The sequence below is a fragment of the Apus apus genome, chromosome 4, assembly GCF_020740795.1.
Source record: "Apus apus isolate bApuApu2 chromosome 4, bApuApu2.pri.cur, whole genome shotgun sequence".
Taxonomy (NCBI): Eukaryota; Metazoa; Chordata; class Aves; order Apodiformes; family Apodidae; genus Apus; species Apus apus.
In genome coordinates, this window is record NC_067285.1 from 92,572,447 (window position 1) to 92,589,680 (window position 17,234).

The window sequence follows — 17,234 nt, forward strand, 5'->3', positions numbered from 1 at the left end:
AAAATGGTGACAATTTATGTCTCTCAGGTGTCTGTACTGGGACCAGTGTTGTTTAATATCTTTATTAGTGATATTGACAGTGGCACTGAGAGCACCTTCAGTAAGTTTGTTGATGACACCAAGCTGCGTGGTGCAGTTGATATACCAGAGGGACAGGATGCCATCCAGAGGGACCTGGACAAGCTGGAGAAGTGAGCCCAGGTGAACCTCATGAGGTTCAAGGAGGCCAAGTGCGGGGTCCTGCACCTGGGCCGGGGCATCCAGAGATATGAATGCAGGCTAGGGGAAGACATGCTAGAGAGCAGCCCTGTGGAAAAGATCTGGGGGTACTAGTGGATCAAAAGCTGGACATGATCCACCAATGTGCGATTGCAGCCCAGAAGGCCGACCCCATCCTGGGCTGCATCAAGAGAAGTATGGCCAGGAGACCAAGAGAAGTGATTCTGCCCCTCTTACTCTGCCCTGGTGAGTTCTTCTGGCCTCCTCTGGAACACATTCATCGATACACAGCAGATCTGTCCTTTTCTTGTTCAGAAGTAATCATATTTTCACTTTACAGTGTCCTTCTTCCTGCTCCTACTGTAATTCTTCCATTTATCCTTCTATGCAATACCACAATGTGAATCCTGCTGGTCTGCAGGGAAAATAGAGACAGCAATATGCATATGTATGTGCATCTCTTATGTTGGGAAGCAATATAAATCTTTTATAAATCACAGTCCTAACCTCTGCTGATCTGTGAATAATGGTGCTAAAGGAATGGTGTAACATAATCTGTCAGACTATTTTCACTCAGTTCAACCTTTTTCATTGCATTTTCATTGCCTCTAATACATTACAATAGGACGTTAGGGTGATGTACAGTTTGGAAGCCATTGCTTGAGAACCACCCATGTAGGATATTGGCTTTGACAGGTTGCCAGGAAACGTTTGAAACTGTTGATTTAGGCACACTCATTTTGATGTAAAAATGTGAGAGCTTTGTGCAAAATACTGTTTTTTCTTAATGGAAGAGGGAAGCTGAGTGTTTCTACTAGCCAGGCATGCCTGGTCATTAATATGACATTCAAAGTCATGAAATAGAGACTTTTGAGAAAGATGTTTCAGTAAGATGGAGTATTTTAGTTATCTCCTGCTCTGCTGCTGAATGTCCAAGTCTGTATGGAGGATCATGAGAACACTTCAGATCCTGGGGCTTTGTGTACATCGACTGCATCTTCACTTCCTATCAAGACAGCAGTGCTAGAATGGAGACATTTAGAAAAGCAAAACTGAAAAACACTAATGAAAGAAACTATGTATTCCATCATTATATAAAATATTTTGGTTTTATCTCATAATGAAAATGAATGCTTGTTTATATCAATGAAAGTATTTTCACAGAAATTCAGTGAAACACTTTACCTTTTCCTAATTAGCAAATAAATTGCCATAAAAGGAAATCAATCCCTTACGTTTCTTTAGCGGGAGACAAAGAGTGTGTATGCAGAAAAGTTTGCTTGCTATTTCAACACTTAAAACAGTTGTTTATTACGTAAATACATACGAGTGGACATATACCCTTAAACTTTTAAATCTTGGAGTTGTCCCTTACAAGCTAGTCTGTCAGGGGTAAACAGATTATTTAGCACATTTAAATAACAAAATCACAACAGAGCCATGCTTTGAGAGTGACAAGTAATTAAAGAGCTGCATTAACTTATTCCACCTCAATTCTTAGTTTTTCAATACATGTTCCTCGGCTCTGTGATTTTCTGAGGGTGGTAATTGTGATACGTGTGATAAAGGGAAGTTCAGTAGGTCACAGCTTCTCTAAAGAAGTGTTGGGGGGTGGCGAGCGGAAAGGAAGGAAAGTCTTTTCCAGTATTGAAAGTTGTCTCTAAATCTTGCTTTCCTGCTTAATTTTTACTTGGACTTATGAATGCCCAGTGTAGGAGCAAGATGGAAGAACAGTAATAAAATGTTGGTCAGGTCCTTTCAAAGGCCTCTGACAGTGTTTGTGGATCTTCTTTCATTTATTGTGACACTACTAGTACAAATGTAGTTAGGGAAAATAAAAGATGCTGTAACAATAGGCAACCACCACAGCTTTTTGGGGTGGAAGGTGGTACCTTGATGTCTCACTCCAAGTGTTTCTTATTTTTCACGGACATCTGCTATGTTCCTGTAGCACAATAAAATCAGTTCTATTTCTTTTCTGCTATCAAAATATTTTTGTACTTTTCAGAACTCTGTACATCCATGGCCATACAAAGCTGGATTTCATGGTCTGGTATACTGCAATTGAAAAAGCAGCAGGTACAGATGGTAATGCGTTACAAGATCAGCAGCTCAGCAAAAATGATGTTCCTATTATAGTGAACAGCTGTATAGCATTTGTTACACAGTATGGTAAGTATAAGTGGATTTTATTCAACCTAAGATTATTTGTATAATACCTAAGTCCCCACACGATCAGATATTATTGGATGAGTTTATATATTACCCAAATTAAAACCAGAACACTCATTAGCCTTGCCACCCTTTTTATGTGATGGTGAAGTACATTGCCACAGATCTGAGAATGAGTAGTTTGGGGAATGAGCTTGGTAGATGCCCTTTAGAGACACCTTTCTATTTTAAAAATTGTCTTGTTTGCTTGGTGTTGCTCAGCCATGGGGACCACTGCCTCAGTGCAGAACACCTCAGCCCTGAAAATATGCTATGTGTACCGGGATAGACCATAACCAGGACTGGTCAGCACATCTTTTGGGGAAACTGATACTAACTGTGGAGCCAAGTTCAACCTTAAGGCTGCTGATTTTTTCCGCATAATAGCCTAAGGATGTATAATTAGTTTCCATTTGTTTAAATACATTTTGCCAGCCTAACTTTCCATAGCATTTGATCACTGTCAGATTATGTCTTGTGTCCTCTTTACTGCTGCAAATTCATCAGTTTTCTTGTGAAATGCTAAATACATATCAGACCTGTACAAGTATGTCTTCAGGATAAATGTGGCTGTAACCTCTTGTCAGTATGAGAAAGCCTAATTTATGTTTCAGTGATTGAACTTTCAAATTTGGCCATACAGGAATGTGGTAAGTAGTTGTGTCTGGGTTACAACTATTGCCTAAAACCAAGGGGCGGAATTTTTTTTGCTACATTATTTTTTAATCCTTAGCAATAGGAATTATTCTAAGTACAGTTTACGCTGTTTCATGCACTAGATGTTGTTAAAGCAGTGTAATCATGTCCTGCACTTGGAACAATTGCTTGTGTGTTTTCTAAATTAAAATTCAATGTCCTAATGTCTAAGTAAGTTAGATCTGTAATGAAAATTCTGTTTTTTTCAGGAGCAGCATTATTGAGTGTTGAAATACTCATTTGAAAATTGAAGGAATTATTTGTGTGCATTACTTGTATGCATACATGTTGTTTTGTCATCATAGTACAGGTTCTGTCTTTAGTTGTGGTCTAGAGAGCACAGACACTATTGGGTCCCACAGCTCTTCATGACAGTAACAACACAAAGGCAGTATCAAATAGTAGTGCTTGTGGGCATTACAGGAAAAGTGAATTTCAGGAACATAAGTCAAGATTTCTTAGGTTTTGACAGAATACTTGATTTGACAGGTGAATAAGAAAAGCAAGGTTTTGTATAAAATCTCTACAAAGAGAAGCAACGGTATTGGACTTCTATGCCAAACTTCCACAAGCTTAAAAAAATAGTGGGTTTGGCTACTCTTGTATCCAGTAATTTAAGGTAATCTTGGCTGTGTTGTAGACTGAAAATTTTCTTTTAAGTTGGCTTTGTGCTTTAGTGGTATTAGTTGTCAAATTCAAGAATAGTGGCTGCCTGATGTCATCTTGAACCTGAGAAAACTCAGAAAAAAAGAAATACTTTCTACTAATCTTGAGGTTTTAAGAGCAAAATATTTTAGGTTGGATGAATACTTTGCTGAATCCTAAATTGAGTTGATCAGTAGGGTAGTAAAATAGTGGGAGTTTTGTAAATGAAAGCAGCTGTGTTTTATGTGTAATACAATACGAGTCATCAAAATGTATTTCCTGTAGTGTGCCTTTTTAAACTATTGTTTGAGGAAGTCCTGAAGAGATTTGGGGATTTGAATTGTCTGTGAAGTATTCCTGAAACCGTGATCCCAGACTTGCGTAGTATTGTGATGTGTATTTTTTGCAGAAAGATCTGATTGGGTGTAAACAGACTAAGCAACGTTTTACTAACAAAGTGAGTATGTGTAAAAGGCCAGAGAGATTTTAGTAGGAAATATGATGTTTGACAGCCAGATACACTTTTCATATAAAGATGTTAAGAATTTTTAAGAGAGTACTGAATTTTACTTTTTTTCTGTCCTGTATTTCTGTAACCCAGGTTTAGGTAGCAAGCAGATCTACCTGAAGAATGGTGATTCTTCCAATGTGGCTGAGCTGCTGGAAAGCTTCAAAAAAGATGCAAGGAGTGTTAAACTAAGAGCAGGAAAACATCAGCTTGAAGATGTGACAGATGTATTGAAACTTTTTCTTTCTCAAATAGATGATGCACTTCTCAGTAAAGAACTTTATCCATTCTGGATCTCTGCATTAGGTAATGTATTCAGTAACACTCCAAGAAAGGCTATATATACAAATTTGAGGGGTTGTGAATTGCGCTGTGTTGACCTGTGTTATTAGATAATTGACAAAACAATTGTTAGAAAAAAAAAATGCTTAGAGCTTGGCTGCAATAGACTGATGTTTATCAGAGACATTCTATTACCTTTAAGTGAACCAGAATAATGATAACAAATAGCAATATTTTCTTAACGATGTATTTGTGAACAGTAGGCCAATATTGCACTGTGCTGTAGTTGGATCAGCCAAAGTAAGAAGTGATTATTAATATTTGATGGAGAATTCAAGGAATAGACAAAATCAGAGTAGGTAAAATGTGTGTACTCTGTCTTTTGAAGGTATGTAGACACTTAGTTCAAAAGTGGCAAAATGTTGATGCTATTTTCTGCATGATAGTTAGGTGACAGTCTTGCTGCTTAAGTGATTTGAGTATCTTTTATGAACGTTTGCACAAATGTATGTGTATTAACACTGTAACTTGTTAACAGTTATTTTGTTTTTGTTCCCTTAGAAATATTAATGTGAAAGAAAATTTCAGTAATTTGAACCCAGCCTGTAACTTTTGATGTATTTAAAACATGAGGAGCGTTTCTCTGTATGGTTGAAAACAAAACCACGAGATTACTAGTACATTCATTAGTCACTCATTACATAAGTTGTGATTTTTTTTTTTATATAGTATTCTTAGAAAACAGCTATATTTCTGTTTCTATATTGTAGTATTTACAGACTCCGAGAAATAAAACCTTTCCTTCCCAAACCACTATAAAGTTGCAGATAATGTGTAACAATAAGAGGTGCATGGGAAAAGCTAGGACTGAACATTAATTTCTGCATTTGTGTATTGAAATAATATAGGCCCATTTGCTGTGTGGTGAGTTTTGTTTTAAAAAGATACTAAAAGCATATTCCTCTCTGATTTGCTTAAGGTAAAACATGGAAGTTGCCTTAATAGAAACCACTAGATAAGTTTGGGAAATTCAAGTATGAATATAAAACATTTTTGCCTTTAAACTTGAACAAGCTAGAGGAAAGAATATTAAGAACTTCTGACAAGATTGCTCTCATCAGAAATCAGAAGAAGTTGTATGTGTATCAGTTTAAGTTACCTTTTTTGTCAAAGTGCGTAATTATGTTACAGTGATTTAACTTTCTAATTTGTGCATTAGGCTAAAATTTTGCTTCAGCTTGACAGCAGAGAATTCTGTTATATTACAGTTAAGTGATATTGGAAGTACTTGTAGAAGGACTAAAAGACCTAGGAAGATAGAGTAGAAAACCTTTAAACTGTTTGTTTTTTCTTCCAATTATGGAAGTTACCAGACCATAGTGCAGTGGTTAGTGGAGAGTGCTAGCCATCAGCTGGAAGAGATGACAGGTCTTCCATGCATTTCTTTTCAGAAACTTGAGAGAAGCAAGGGACTAAAAAGAAGAAGTTAGTTAAAAAATAAAAAAAAAATTACATTAACTTTGCTCATTCCCCAAGCAGGATTATGCTCTGTAGTATCTGTGCAGCACAGGGAAGCCGACATGACTTGATGGTAGACAGATGTGGCTATGACACAGATACTGCAATTCCCAAGATGGGAATTCCTATCATTGACTCTGCCACTGTTCAACCATACGACTTTGCACAGCTTATTCACCACCTCTTTGCTTTCCTCTTACCAATCTTATATCTTTGGATATTTAAAATACTTTGGTCCTTGAGACACTTCTCCAATAACATTGAAGAAAAAAATATGTTAAGGTCTTTTCCTTTCTCATCTCTGGCAACACTTAGAAGTACATTTGCGCTGGTGCATACACATGCTCTTGCACATGTACACACACAAATGACAGATTAAATGTCCTGTGAGAGAAAAAGCATTTGCTGTCCTGGGATTTAGTCTTAAACTGTAGCAACTGCTGCTTGAATATAGAACTGTCGCTCTTTATTGCTGATATTGTTTTCCTGAACTAGTGTATAATAATAGACTTGCTTAATAGTAGCTTGTCAGTATTGCCTTTATGAAGAAGAGGCTGGTTGGGTAAATTGTAATTTTAAATGTTTAGATGATGCCAATATAGTTAATGAGAGCTGTTGTTGGTTTCTTGTTCATTGTTATTTATATGAAATTATTGTTTTCTGGCAGATACACAGAATGAAAAAGAACGTGTGAGGAAGTATGGAGCTTTTATTCAGACGCTCCCACCAGTCAATAGGGCAACTTTGGCTGCTTTAATTGAACATCTTTACAGGTCATTGCAAATTATGCTATTTAGAAGAGAAATTCTTGTAATGTGTTCTCAGTATAACTATACCATAAGTTAAATGTGGCTTGTTTTATTAACCAGTAAGCATCAAAAAATTACCTAGTTGTGACAATTATATTTGATTCCCTTTAATTTATAATGTGTTTTTTTTCTTCAGTTTTATTTTTAGCAGTAGGTATCTATAAATATGAATGGGATGGAATAAGCCTTACAGCAAGAGAGTGCTACTTAAGTAGGGTAATTTTTTATATAGCTTCTTTATACCGACACATTTTACTGCAGTCTGCTAGTCTTCCAGAGGATTCTTGCAAATAGTTCTTGAAATCAAAACATTTTTTTCAGGGGAAATGTCCTTCTCTACACTCTATATTTCACATAATAGTTTTGAGAATTAGCTGCCCTTTCTATTTTTCATCAATGCTTCATTTTGCAGCAGAAGTAGCAGGAGAAAATATCCAAAATATAAATTTGTTTAAGCAGCAAAGGTCATATCTTATTCTTAGATGAAGTAGGCAGCAGCAGATGTGTAAAAAATATGTGATTTGGATGACTCAGCAGTGTTGTGGTTAAATAGTAATGCTCTATAATTTATTATCTATTGAACAAGTTAAATAATGTTCCTGGCAAATTGTGGTAGGTATAAAATGTGTAGAACCTTCTCTTTACACAAGATTATGTTCAAAAATTACATTACATAACCAGGTACATAGCAAATGTCCCTTAAAAACTTTGTATGATTATTTATGGTGCCTTTATTGGGTTAAAGATTGTACTGAGATTAGCAATGTTTCTAAGCATATCCAGTTTAGATATATTAATATGCTGTAATATCTATTCTGATCTGGAGATAGGCTGAGGTATTTGGGGTTGTTCAGCCTAGAGAAGAGGAGGCTCCATGGTGACCTTATAGCAACTTTCCAATATCTGAAGGGGGCCTACAAGAAATGGGGTATGGCTTTTTACGTAGGTGTATAGTGAGAGGACAAGGGGCAACGGTTTGAAGCTTAGAGAGGGGCGATTCAGGTTGGACATTAGGAAAAAGTTCTTTCCCGTGAGGGCGGTGAGACGCTGGAACAGGTTGCCCAGGGAGGTTGTGGATGCCCCCTCCCTGGAGGTGTTCAAGGCCTGGTTGGATGGGACTCTGAGCAACCTGACCTAGTGGGAGGTGTCCCTGCCTATGCAGGGGTGTTGGAACTAGGTGATCTTTAAAGTCCCTTCCAACCCAAGCCGTTCTATGATTCTATGAATAAAGTGAAGCTGATTTTGCACTGTTGTGGCCTCACCTTGAGTACTGTGTGCAGTTCTGGGCCCCACAATTTAAAAAGGGTGTGAGGGTCCTTGAATGTGTCCAGAGGTGGGCAGCAAAGCTGGTGAAAGGGCTGGAATGTATGTCCTGTAAGAGGTGGGTAAGGACTTTGGGCTTGTCTAGTTTAGAGAAGAGGTTACCTGAGGGGTTACCTCATTGTTCTCCATAATGTCCTGGGGAGGGGAAGCAAAGAGTGAGATGCCTATCCCTTCTCCCTTGTATCCTGTGATAGGACATGTGGGAATAACTCAAATTTGCATCCAGGAAGGTTCAAATTGATACTAGGAAACATTTGCTTACTGAGGGGTTGGTCAAACACTGGAACAGGCTTCCTAGAGGAGTGGTTGAAGCCGAAAGCCTGTCAGTGTTTAAGAGGCATTCGGACAATGCCCTTAGTAACATACTTTGATTTTTGGTCAGCCCTTAAGTGGTCATATTTGGGCTAGAGGATCATTGTAGGTCCCTTCTAACTGACCTTTTCTACTCTATTTTTATTTTAAGTAATTTTGATGCTACTGGAGATAAAGATAGAAAGTATAAGCTTTTATTTCTGTAAGGAGATGTGAGATAAAGAATATAAATGAATAAATTAAAAAAAATAATAGATTCTTTGATTTAATGTAGTTACTCTTTTTGAAATGCACTCCATATTCTGTAGAGAAGCTTCAGACAGTTAAAGGGACAACAAAACCTTCTAAATATGTTTATTTTTCCTTCAACAGGGTGCAGAAGTGTTCTGAAATCAATCATATGAACCCTCACAATCTAGCCATGGTGTTTTCCTCATGCTTATTTCAAACTAAAGGCCAGACTAGTGAAGAAGTCAATGTAATTGAAGATCTAATTAAAAATTATGTGCAACTTTTTGATGTGGGTATCTTATATAAATATGTCCTGGTTGCTCAGCTGTTAGACATGCTAAAATGTAGAAATCGTCCTAAAGATGATCTTGCTAATAGTTTTACTGTCTGAGGATTTGTAGGGCTTTTGAGCTGTAATTCAGTGGATGTTGTTTTTTGTCTGCTTTAAATTTTATTTGCCAGCTAGCTTAGCCCATGTAGGAAATATTACATTTATAGGATTGCTGCGAGCTACTGTTTTCCAAAATTATGTACATTCTTCTTGCTGACACTATCATACCAATTTTAAGATAATGACTATTAAAAATAATACTTCTGTTCAAATTTTATGGTCCAGATCAGAACTGAGGCATGGAAGAATTCTTTGTTCTTAGTCCATGAGCTGTGGGTACAAGAAAGACTGGAGAAAGTTTGGTTCCTTAGGCCTAGAAAGAACATTAAATCCAGCTGGATAGAACAGATACTACTAGCAGCAATTTGTGTTAGCCATTTTGGTTTAGAGCTTACTGTGCTACTGTAACATTGTTTAGCAGTTTTTCATGGAGTCATCTCTTCTATTATGTATTTTGTAAAGTTTATAGTAACAGATCCCATCTATTAGATGCTGTTTCTGACTGATAACATATTTTGCGTAGCCGCTTCTATAAGAGTGTGGCTAAAGGTGTTGTTAATTGTAACAATATTTATCATTGTCATTAATTATTTACTTTTGTTAGATGTAAACATTCCTCTATATCTGTATTTATCTAAATTTGTTATATTAAATTAGTGTTTGTTAGTCTTTGCTATAATTTTTATGCTAGCTCCTTTATATTTACTAATTGAACAAAAATGATCCATTTTAAAACAGATAAATGAAGACCAGGTCAAACAAATGGATATAGAGAACAGCTTTATTACCAGGTGGAAAGATACTCAGGTAAGTAGCAAGTATCAACTGGTATGAAAACAATTTTAAATAATACTATTTTGTTGTTTACAGGTTTTTTATAACGAGATATAGCTTAAACAAAAGGAGTGAATGGAGGCAAGTTCATACTTGAGGCTGCAGGTGAACCCCCTCCTTGCCCATCTTACCTTCCCAGGTGCCTCTGTACAACAGGTATGAGGCTCTGGATCTGGAAGGCCAGTTGGTGGATGATGGGTCATCTACACCAGAGACATTGCCAAGATCAGAAAGGCCTGCTACCCTTTGTATCGTGACCACCTCCACCAGGAAGAAAAAACGGATTATAGTTGTAGGCATCTCCCTTCTCAGGGGAACAGAGGGTCCAATATGCTGGACAGACCCTCCTCATGGGGAAATCTGCTGCCTCCCTTGGGCCTGAGTTAAGAACATCACTAGGAATCTTCTTAGCCTGTTGTGGCCCTTGCATTACGCATTACTGGTCTTCTGTGTGAGCTTCAAGGAAGCCACAGTACGTAATCCAAGAGTCATCAAAAGGGACTTCAGGGCCTTGGGACAGTTGATGGGGGAAGCTGGGGCAAAGCTTGTTTTTTCCTTTCACGTTCCAGTTGCAGGCAGTGACAGTTGAAGAAACAGATGCATCTACTCTATTAATACATAACTCCATGACTGGTGACACCACCAGAAATTCTGTTTTTTTTGATAATGTGATGTCCAGGATTAAAGGAAGGGCAGGGACAGGGGACATTATAGTGGGGATCTGCTAAAGGCCATCTGACCAGGGACACCAAGTGGATGAGGCCCTTTATAGACAGATAGGAGTAGCCTCATGTTCAAAAACCCTGGTCCTCATGAGGGACTTAAGTCACCCTGATACCTGTTGGAGGGACAACAGGGCAGGGAATAAGTAATCCAGGAGGTTCCTGTAATGTGTTGATGATAACTTCCTTCTCCAAGTGATAGAGGAACCAATGAGGAGAAGCTCTATGCTGGATCTTGTTCTCACATGGAGGGAGTGGTAGGGACTGTGAAGCTCAAAGGAAGCTTTGGCTTCAGTGACTGTGAAATGAGTGGAGTTCAAGACCCTTAGGGCAGTGAGGAGGGCACACAGCAAGCTCACTGCCCTTTACTTCAGGAGAGCAGACTGTGGCCTCTTCAAGGACCTATTTGGTAGGATACAATGGGATAATGCCCTGGTGGGAAGAGGAGCTCAAGAGAACTGGTCAGTATTCAAGGATCACCTCCTCCAAGCTCAGGAGCGATGCATCCCGACAAAGAGAAGTTGGACAGAAAAGCCAGGAGGCCTACGTAGGTGAACAAGGAGTTCCTGGACAGGAAGGAAGGAAGGAGGGAAGGAAGGGAAAGAAGGGAAGGAAAGGAAGGAAGGAAAGGAAGGAAGGAAAGGAGGACTGAGCAGTCAGGGATCAGGTTGGGAAAGCTAAAGCCATGATGGAATTAAGTCTGGCTAGGGACATCAAGGACAGGAAGAAAAGCTTCTATAGGTATTTTGGTGGTAAGCGGAAGATTAGGGAAAATGTGGGCCCTCTCAGAAGGAGGCTGAGGTACTCAATGACTTTTTTGCCTCAATCTTCACAAGCGAGTGCTCAAGCTGCACTGCCCAAGTCACAAAAGGCAAAGACAAGGACTGGGAGAATGAAGAACCACCCACCATAGGGGTAGATCAGGTTTGAGGTCGTCTAAGGAGCTTGAAGGTGCACATGTCCATGGGATGTGATAAGATACATCTGAGGGAATGGGCTGATGAAGTTGCTAAGCCACTGTCCATTTTGTTTGAGAGGTCATGGCGGACCTGTGAAGTTCCCACTGATTGAAAAGAAAAAGGAAACATAACCTCAATTTTTTAAAAGGGAAAAAAGAAAGACCCAGGGAACATCTGTGCTGGGCAAGATCATGGAGTAGATCCTACTGTAAAGTATGCTAAGGCACATAGAAAATAAGGAGGTGATTGGGGACAGCCAGCATGGCATCTCTAAGGGCAAACCGTGCCTGACAAATTTGGTGGCTTTCTATGGCAGGGTTACAGTGTTGGTGGATTAGGGAAGAGCAGCTGATGTTATCTGCCTGGACTTGTCCAAAACATTTGACACAGTGCTGCATGACATCCATGTGTCTAAATTGGAGAGACATTGATGTGAAGGATGAACCACTTGGTGGAAGAGAAATTGGCTGGACAGTTGCAGAAAGTTGTGGTTTTGTTTAGACTTATGTGGGGAAGAAAAGAACAGTTTCCCACACACCTCAGTATTCAAGTGGAGATCTTTAACAAGTAACTTTCTTCATTATTTGGTATTGAGACCAGTGCTGTTTAATGTCTTTGTTGGTGACATGGACAGTGGGATGTTTGCCGATGACACCAAGCTGAGCAATGTAGTTGATACTCTAGAGGGAAGAGATGCCATCCATAGGAACCTTGACAGGCTTGAGAGGTGGTCTCATGCAAACTGTGTGAAGTTCAATAAGGCCAAGTGCAAGATCCTGCCATGGGTCAGGGCAATCCCAAGCCCAAATATTAGGTGGGCAGAGAATGGATTAAGAACAGCCCTGAGGAAATGAACTTGGGGTATTGCTTGATTAAAATCTTAATGTGGCTCAGCAATGTGTGCTTCCAGCCCAGAAAGCCAATTGTATCCTGGGCTGCATCAAAAGAAACATTACCAGCAGGTTGAAGAGTCCTCTCGTGAGGCCCCACCTGGAGTATTGTGTCCAGTTCTGCAGCCTGCAATAGAACAACATGGAGCTCCTGGAACAAGTACAGGGGAGGGCCACAAAGATGATCCGATGGCTGGAGCACCTCTTCTATTAAGACAGGCTGAGAGTTGGGGCTCTTCAGCCTGGAGAAGAGAAGGCTCTGAAGAGACCTTATAGTGTCCTTCCAGTACCTGAAGGGGAGCTACAAAATAGTTGGGGAGGGGCTTTTTACAAGGGCATGTAGTGATGGATGAGGGGTGACAGTTTCAAACTGAAAGAGGATAGATTTAGATTAGGTATTAGTAAGAAATTATTTCCTGTGAGGGTGGTGAGGCACTGGACCAGGTTGCCCAGGGAAGTTGTGGAAGCCCCATCCCTGGGAGTGTTCAAGACGAGCTTGGATGGGGCTTTGAGCAACTTAGTGGAAGGTGTCTAGTGGAAGTCTAGTGGAAGGTGTCTCAGCCCATGGCAGGGGGGTTGGGGCTAGATGATCATAGAGTCATAGAATGTCTTGGGTTGGAAGGGACCTCTGAAAGTCATCTAGTCCAACCCCCTTACAATAAGCAGGGATGTCACTAAAACAGATTGCTCAGAGCCCCATAAAGCCTGTCCTTGATCTTTAAGGTCCTTTCCAACCCAAACCATTCAATGATTCTCTGATTTCTGAATTTGAAGTTTGTTTAGTGACTGGTGTTGTTAACTACAGAGCTGGGGTAATTAAAATTAAATAAAAGAGGAGGCATAAACTGATAAAGCAGGCTAGTTCTCTGCAAAGCATATGGTGGAATTTCATTCTGACCTTAGTCCCAGGATAACTTATAGGTTGTTACATACTTTTACTATGCTTCATAAATTTCATGAGAAGGAAATGGTCGATATTTGCAAGTGAAAGTTATGACCTGTCTTGTTTTTTAAATTATTTTTAAACATTCATATTAAATACTTTCAAGTGTATATTAATACTTACATTATTTAATTAGCTTTGGGTATACATAGAGTTCCATCGTCCCTTTCAGTCTAAAGCAACTGATTCTTTAGCTGCATCCTGTTTTGTGACCATTTCTACAACCCCAAAGTGCAGATATTATTTGGCAAAGCTTCAGACACACACTAAAAGTCATACTAAACTTTGGAATTCAATATAAGCAAATGGGAGATTGTATACAACTTACTATCATATTCAATTCCAGTCTTACCTGTAACAGCTTTTCAATAACCTCAGAGTGGTAAGAAACAGCAAAGTGATAGCATGTTTCACTGTATGGTCTTTGTGTATAGTCCTAATTAAAGCAAAAATTGTTAACTTTCATGATAGTACCAATGTGGTTGAATTAAGAGAGATAAAAGGAAACGTAGGGAGCTTAAAAGGTTTTTCAGAAACATAAAATAGTGGAGGGGAAGCTTTCACTCTTACAGGGCTTTAGAAACAAATAGAAAGCTAGCAGAAGAAAAATCTAATATGCTTTGTCTGTTGACCGCCTTCCCCCTTCCAGCAACAGTTTTGTGGTGCCTTGTAAGCTGTCATTAAGAACACAGGGTCTTTCAAGTACACGTTGAAATTCCATGTTCTGTGAATTGCTATCTGGAGTCTTATTTTTATCTCATATTTCTTTACTGTCTGGGTCAGAAGGGTATGAAGCTTTCTGACCATAATGCCTGACTGTGAATGTGCACATGGAAGGCATTTTTTGGTTCCTTGTGAGGAGTGACCAAGCTGCTGTTTAAAATTTATTTCTAATGTTTGTCTTGCAGAAAGGAAACGTCTGCCCTGGTAATAACAAAAAACCCCAAATTTGATATGCATTCTACAAGGCAGGGGTTGAAGTATCTTTAGTGGAACTTTTTAATTCTGGGGTCCATGCAAAGGACCTTAATGAGATTACATAATTAAATTTTGAAGCCTAAGACAATTAAAATGTGCAGACTTTTCCATACATTATCTTTTTTTTTTTCTTCTTTTAGAATAAAAACAATGCTTGTTATAGTTTGTTTACACAAAATGTTAACATTTTCCAAGCAACTCTGGGAAGCTGTAATGGTTAAGTGTTTGCACTACCTTCTGGAAGGATTAAGGAGATCTCAGAGGAATTGTGTGAGTAGAGAAAGAGATAGTGGAGACCTTTTGATTAATAGGGAGAAAAAAAAGTAGAAAGGCAACTGAAAGGCTGTTGATGGATTGAATAATATAGTAGCAACTGCTGGCTAGGTGGGTGTATTTAAAATTGAAGCTGAGGGGACTGTAGAGAAGACCCAGATAAAGTGGGTTTGTCTTGTTTATTTTCTACTCCAGGTACCAGTGCAAAATAACCTTTATGAGGTGTATTGTACGTAGAAAGCTGCCTGTTGAAGAAAAAAGAAAGACTTGCTCTTTATTTTTTAAAAATAAGTATAATTGATACAGTGTTTATATGAAAGCTTCCAGCACCTGAAAACCTGGTCTTCCCATTTTTAAACTTTATAATGAAATTGGAACCTTCATGAATAATTGGTCCTGTTTGGATTGGTTTCTCTGGAATTTTCCTGATTGCTGGGAGGCGGAGTTACAGAAAGATTGAACCGGGATTTTAACTGTTCTTATTTTGTTCTCAGCAAAGTCTTTAGCATTAATAATCAGCTTTCTGAACTGATGGTTACACCTATTATCTTAATAGACTCTGGCTTGATTCCCGTAACACACATGGCTAAGCTTTACATTCTTTTCAAAAAATAGTGATATCACTTTAACATTAAAAATGAAGCAAAATCTGCTACCTCATCACAGAATTATAATAGAATCATGGAGTATCTCAAGTTGAAAGGGACCCACAGAAGTCCCAGCTCACTGCTCCTCACAGGACTACCTAAAACTAAACCATGTGACTAAGAACATTGGTGATTGTGCTGTGATCACTTCCCTGAGCAAACTGTTTAAGTGACCAACCACCCTCTCAGTGAAGAACCTTTTCCTAATGTTTAATCAGAAATTCCTCTGATACCACTCTATTCCAGTTGTCTACATTGGTAGGAACCTGTTGATATTGTATAGTCTAATTATACTGTTGCTGAAGCATGGCCTCTTAGAGCAGATTGTCTAGGACTGTGTCCTGTCAGATTGGATCCTCTCTGGGCAACCTCTTCCAGTGTTTGCCCACCCTCACAGAATCGTTTTCTTGTGCTCAGATTGAATTTTATGTGTTTTTAATTTGTACCTGTTGCCTTTTGTCCTGTCACTGGATGTCACTGAGAAAAAGTATCTCTGTTTTTTTCATTCCTTCCCATCAGATGTTTGTACATGTTTGTAAGATTCCCCCCAAGCCTTCTCTTTTCCAGGCTGAGCAGTCTCAACTCTTTCAGCTGCTTCTTAAATGAAAGATGCTACAGTCCCTTCATCATCTTGATGATTCTTCACTGGACTGTCTCCCATAGCTCCATTTCTTGCTTGTACTAAGGAGCCCAGCACTGGACACAGTACCCCAGGTATGGCCTCACCAGTGCTAGACAGAAGAGAGGAATCACCTTTCTGAACCTGCTGGCAGTGCTTTGCCTAATGTAGCCCAGGACACCATTGGCATTCTTTTATGTGAGGGCCCACTGTTCGCTCATGATCAACTTGTTCTATACTAGGACATCAAAGTTCTTCTCAGCAAAGCTGCTTTCTAACTGTTTGTCACCAAGTGTGTACTGATACCTGAAATTAGTCCTCCCAAAGCGTGCAAGGCTTGGATTTTCCCTTGTTGAACTCTGAGATTCCTCTCTGCCCAGTTCTCCAGCCTGTCAAGGTCCTTTTGAGTATATCAGGCACTCCTCCCAGTTTAGCACCATCTGCAAACTTCTTAAGGGTGTGCTCTGTCTATTATCCAGGTCATTGATGAAGATTAATGGTCTCCTGGCTGTTTAGCCAGTTTTCAATTCACATTACTGTCTACTTATGTAACCTGTACTTTGTCATCTTGTCAATTATGATGTTATGGGAGACACTGTCAAAGACTTTACTAAAACTGATGTTAACAACACCTGCTGCTCTTCTTTCATCCACTACTGTCTTTATTGTAGAGGACTATCAGTTTGGTTAAGCATTATTTCCCCTTTCTAAATCCATGCTGACTAATCCTGCTTGGTTTGTTCTCATTCATGTCATTGAAAACACTTCCCAGGAGGAATTTCTCTATCACCTTTTTAGGAACTGTGGTGATATTGACTAGCCTGTAGCTCCCTAAATATACCTTTTTTGCCCTTCTTGAAGATGGGTTCGATACTTGTGCTCTTTGGGAACCTCTCCCAGTTGTCATGGCTTTCAAAGATAATTGAAAGTGACTTTACAGTGAAACCAGAGTAATTCCTCAGCACTCATGGGTCCTAGTTGTCAGGCCCCATGGATTTATGTATATCTAGTTTCCTTAGCTGCTCTTTAACCTGATCCTTCTCCACTGAGGGCAGTATTCCTTGCACTAGATCTTCCCTCTGGTTTCAGGGACCTGGAATTCCTGAGGTCAGTCTTATCAGTAAAGACTGAGACAAAGAAGTCATTGAGTACATTGGCTTCTTTGTGATTTGTCTGCTGGTCCCCTGCCCTATTCAGCAGCAGGCCCATGTTTTCCCTATTCTT

The 17,234-nt window shown here is 39.2% G+C and overlaps 1 protein-coding gene across 1 annotated transcript in view; it reads left to right on the forward strand.

Moving 5' to 3' along the window:
- Positions 1 to 17,234, forward strand: part of ARAP2 (ArfGAP with RhoGAP domain, ankyrin repeat and PH domain 2) — a 135,688-nt gene that overhangs the window by 83,610 nt on the left and 34,844 nt on the right. The window contains exons 20-24 of the mRNA XM_051618653.1: positions 2,228 to 2,391; positions 4,373 to 4,585; positions 6,747 to 6,852; positions 8,896 to 9,043; positions 9,884 to 9,952. Coding sequence (XP_051474613.1) covers positions 2,228 to 2,391; positions 4,373 to 4,585; positions 6,747 to 6,852; positions 8,896 to 9,043; positions 9,884 to 9,952 — 700 coding nt within the window. The remainder of the gene's footprint in view (positions 1 to 2,227; positions 2,392 to 4,372; positions 4,586 to 6,746; positions 6,853 to 8,895; positions 9,044 to 9,883; positions 9,953 to 17,234) is intronic.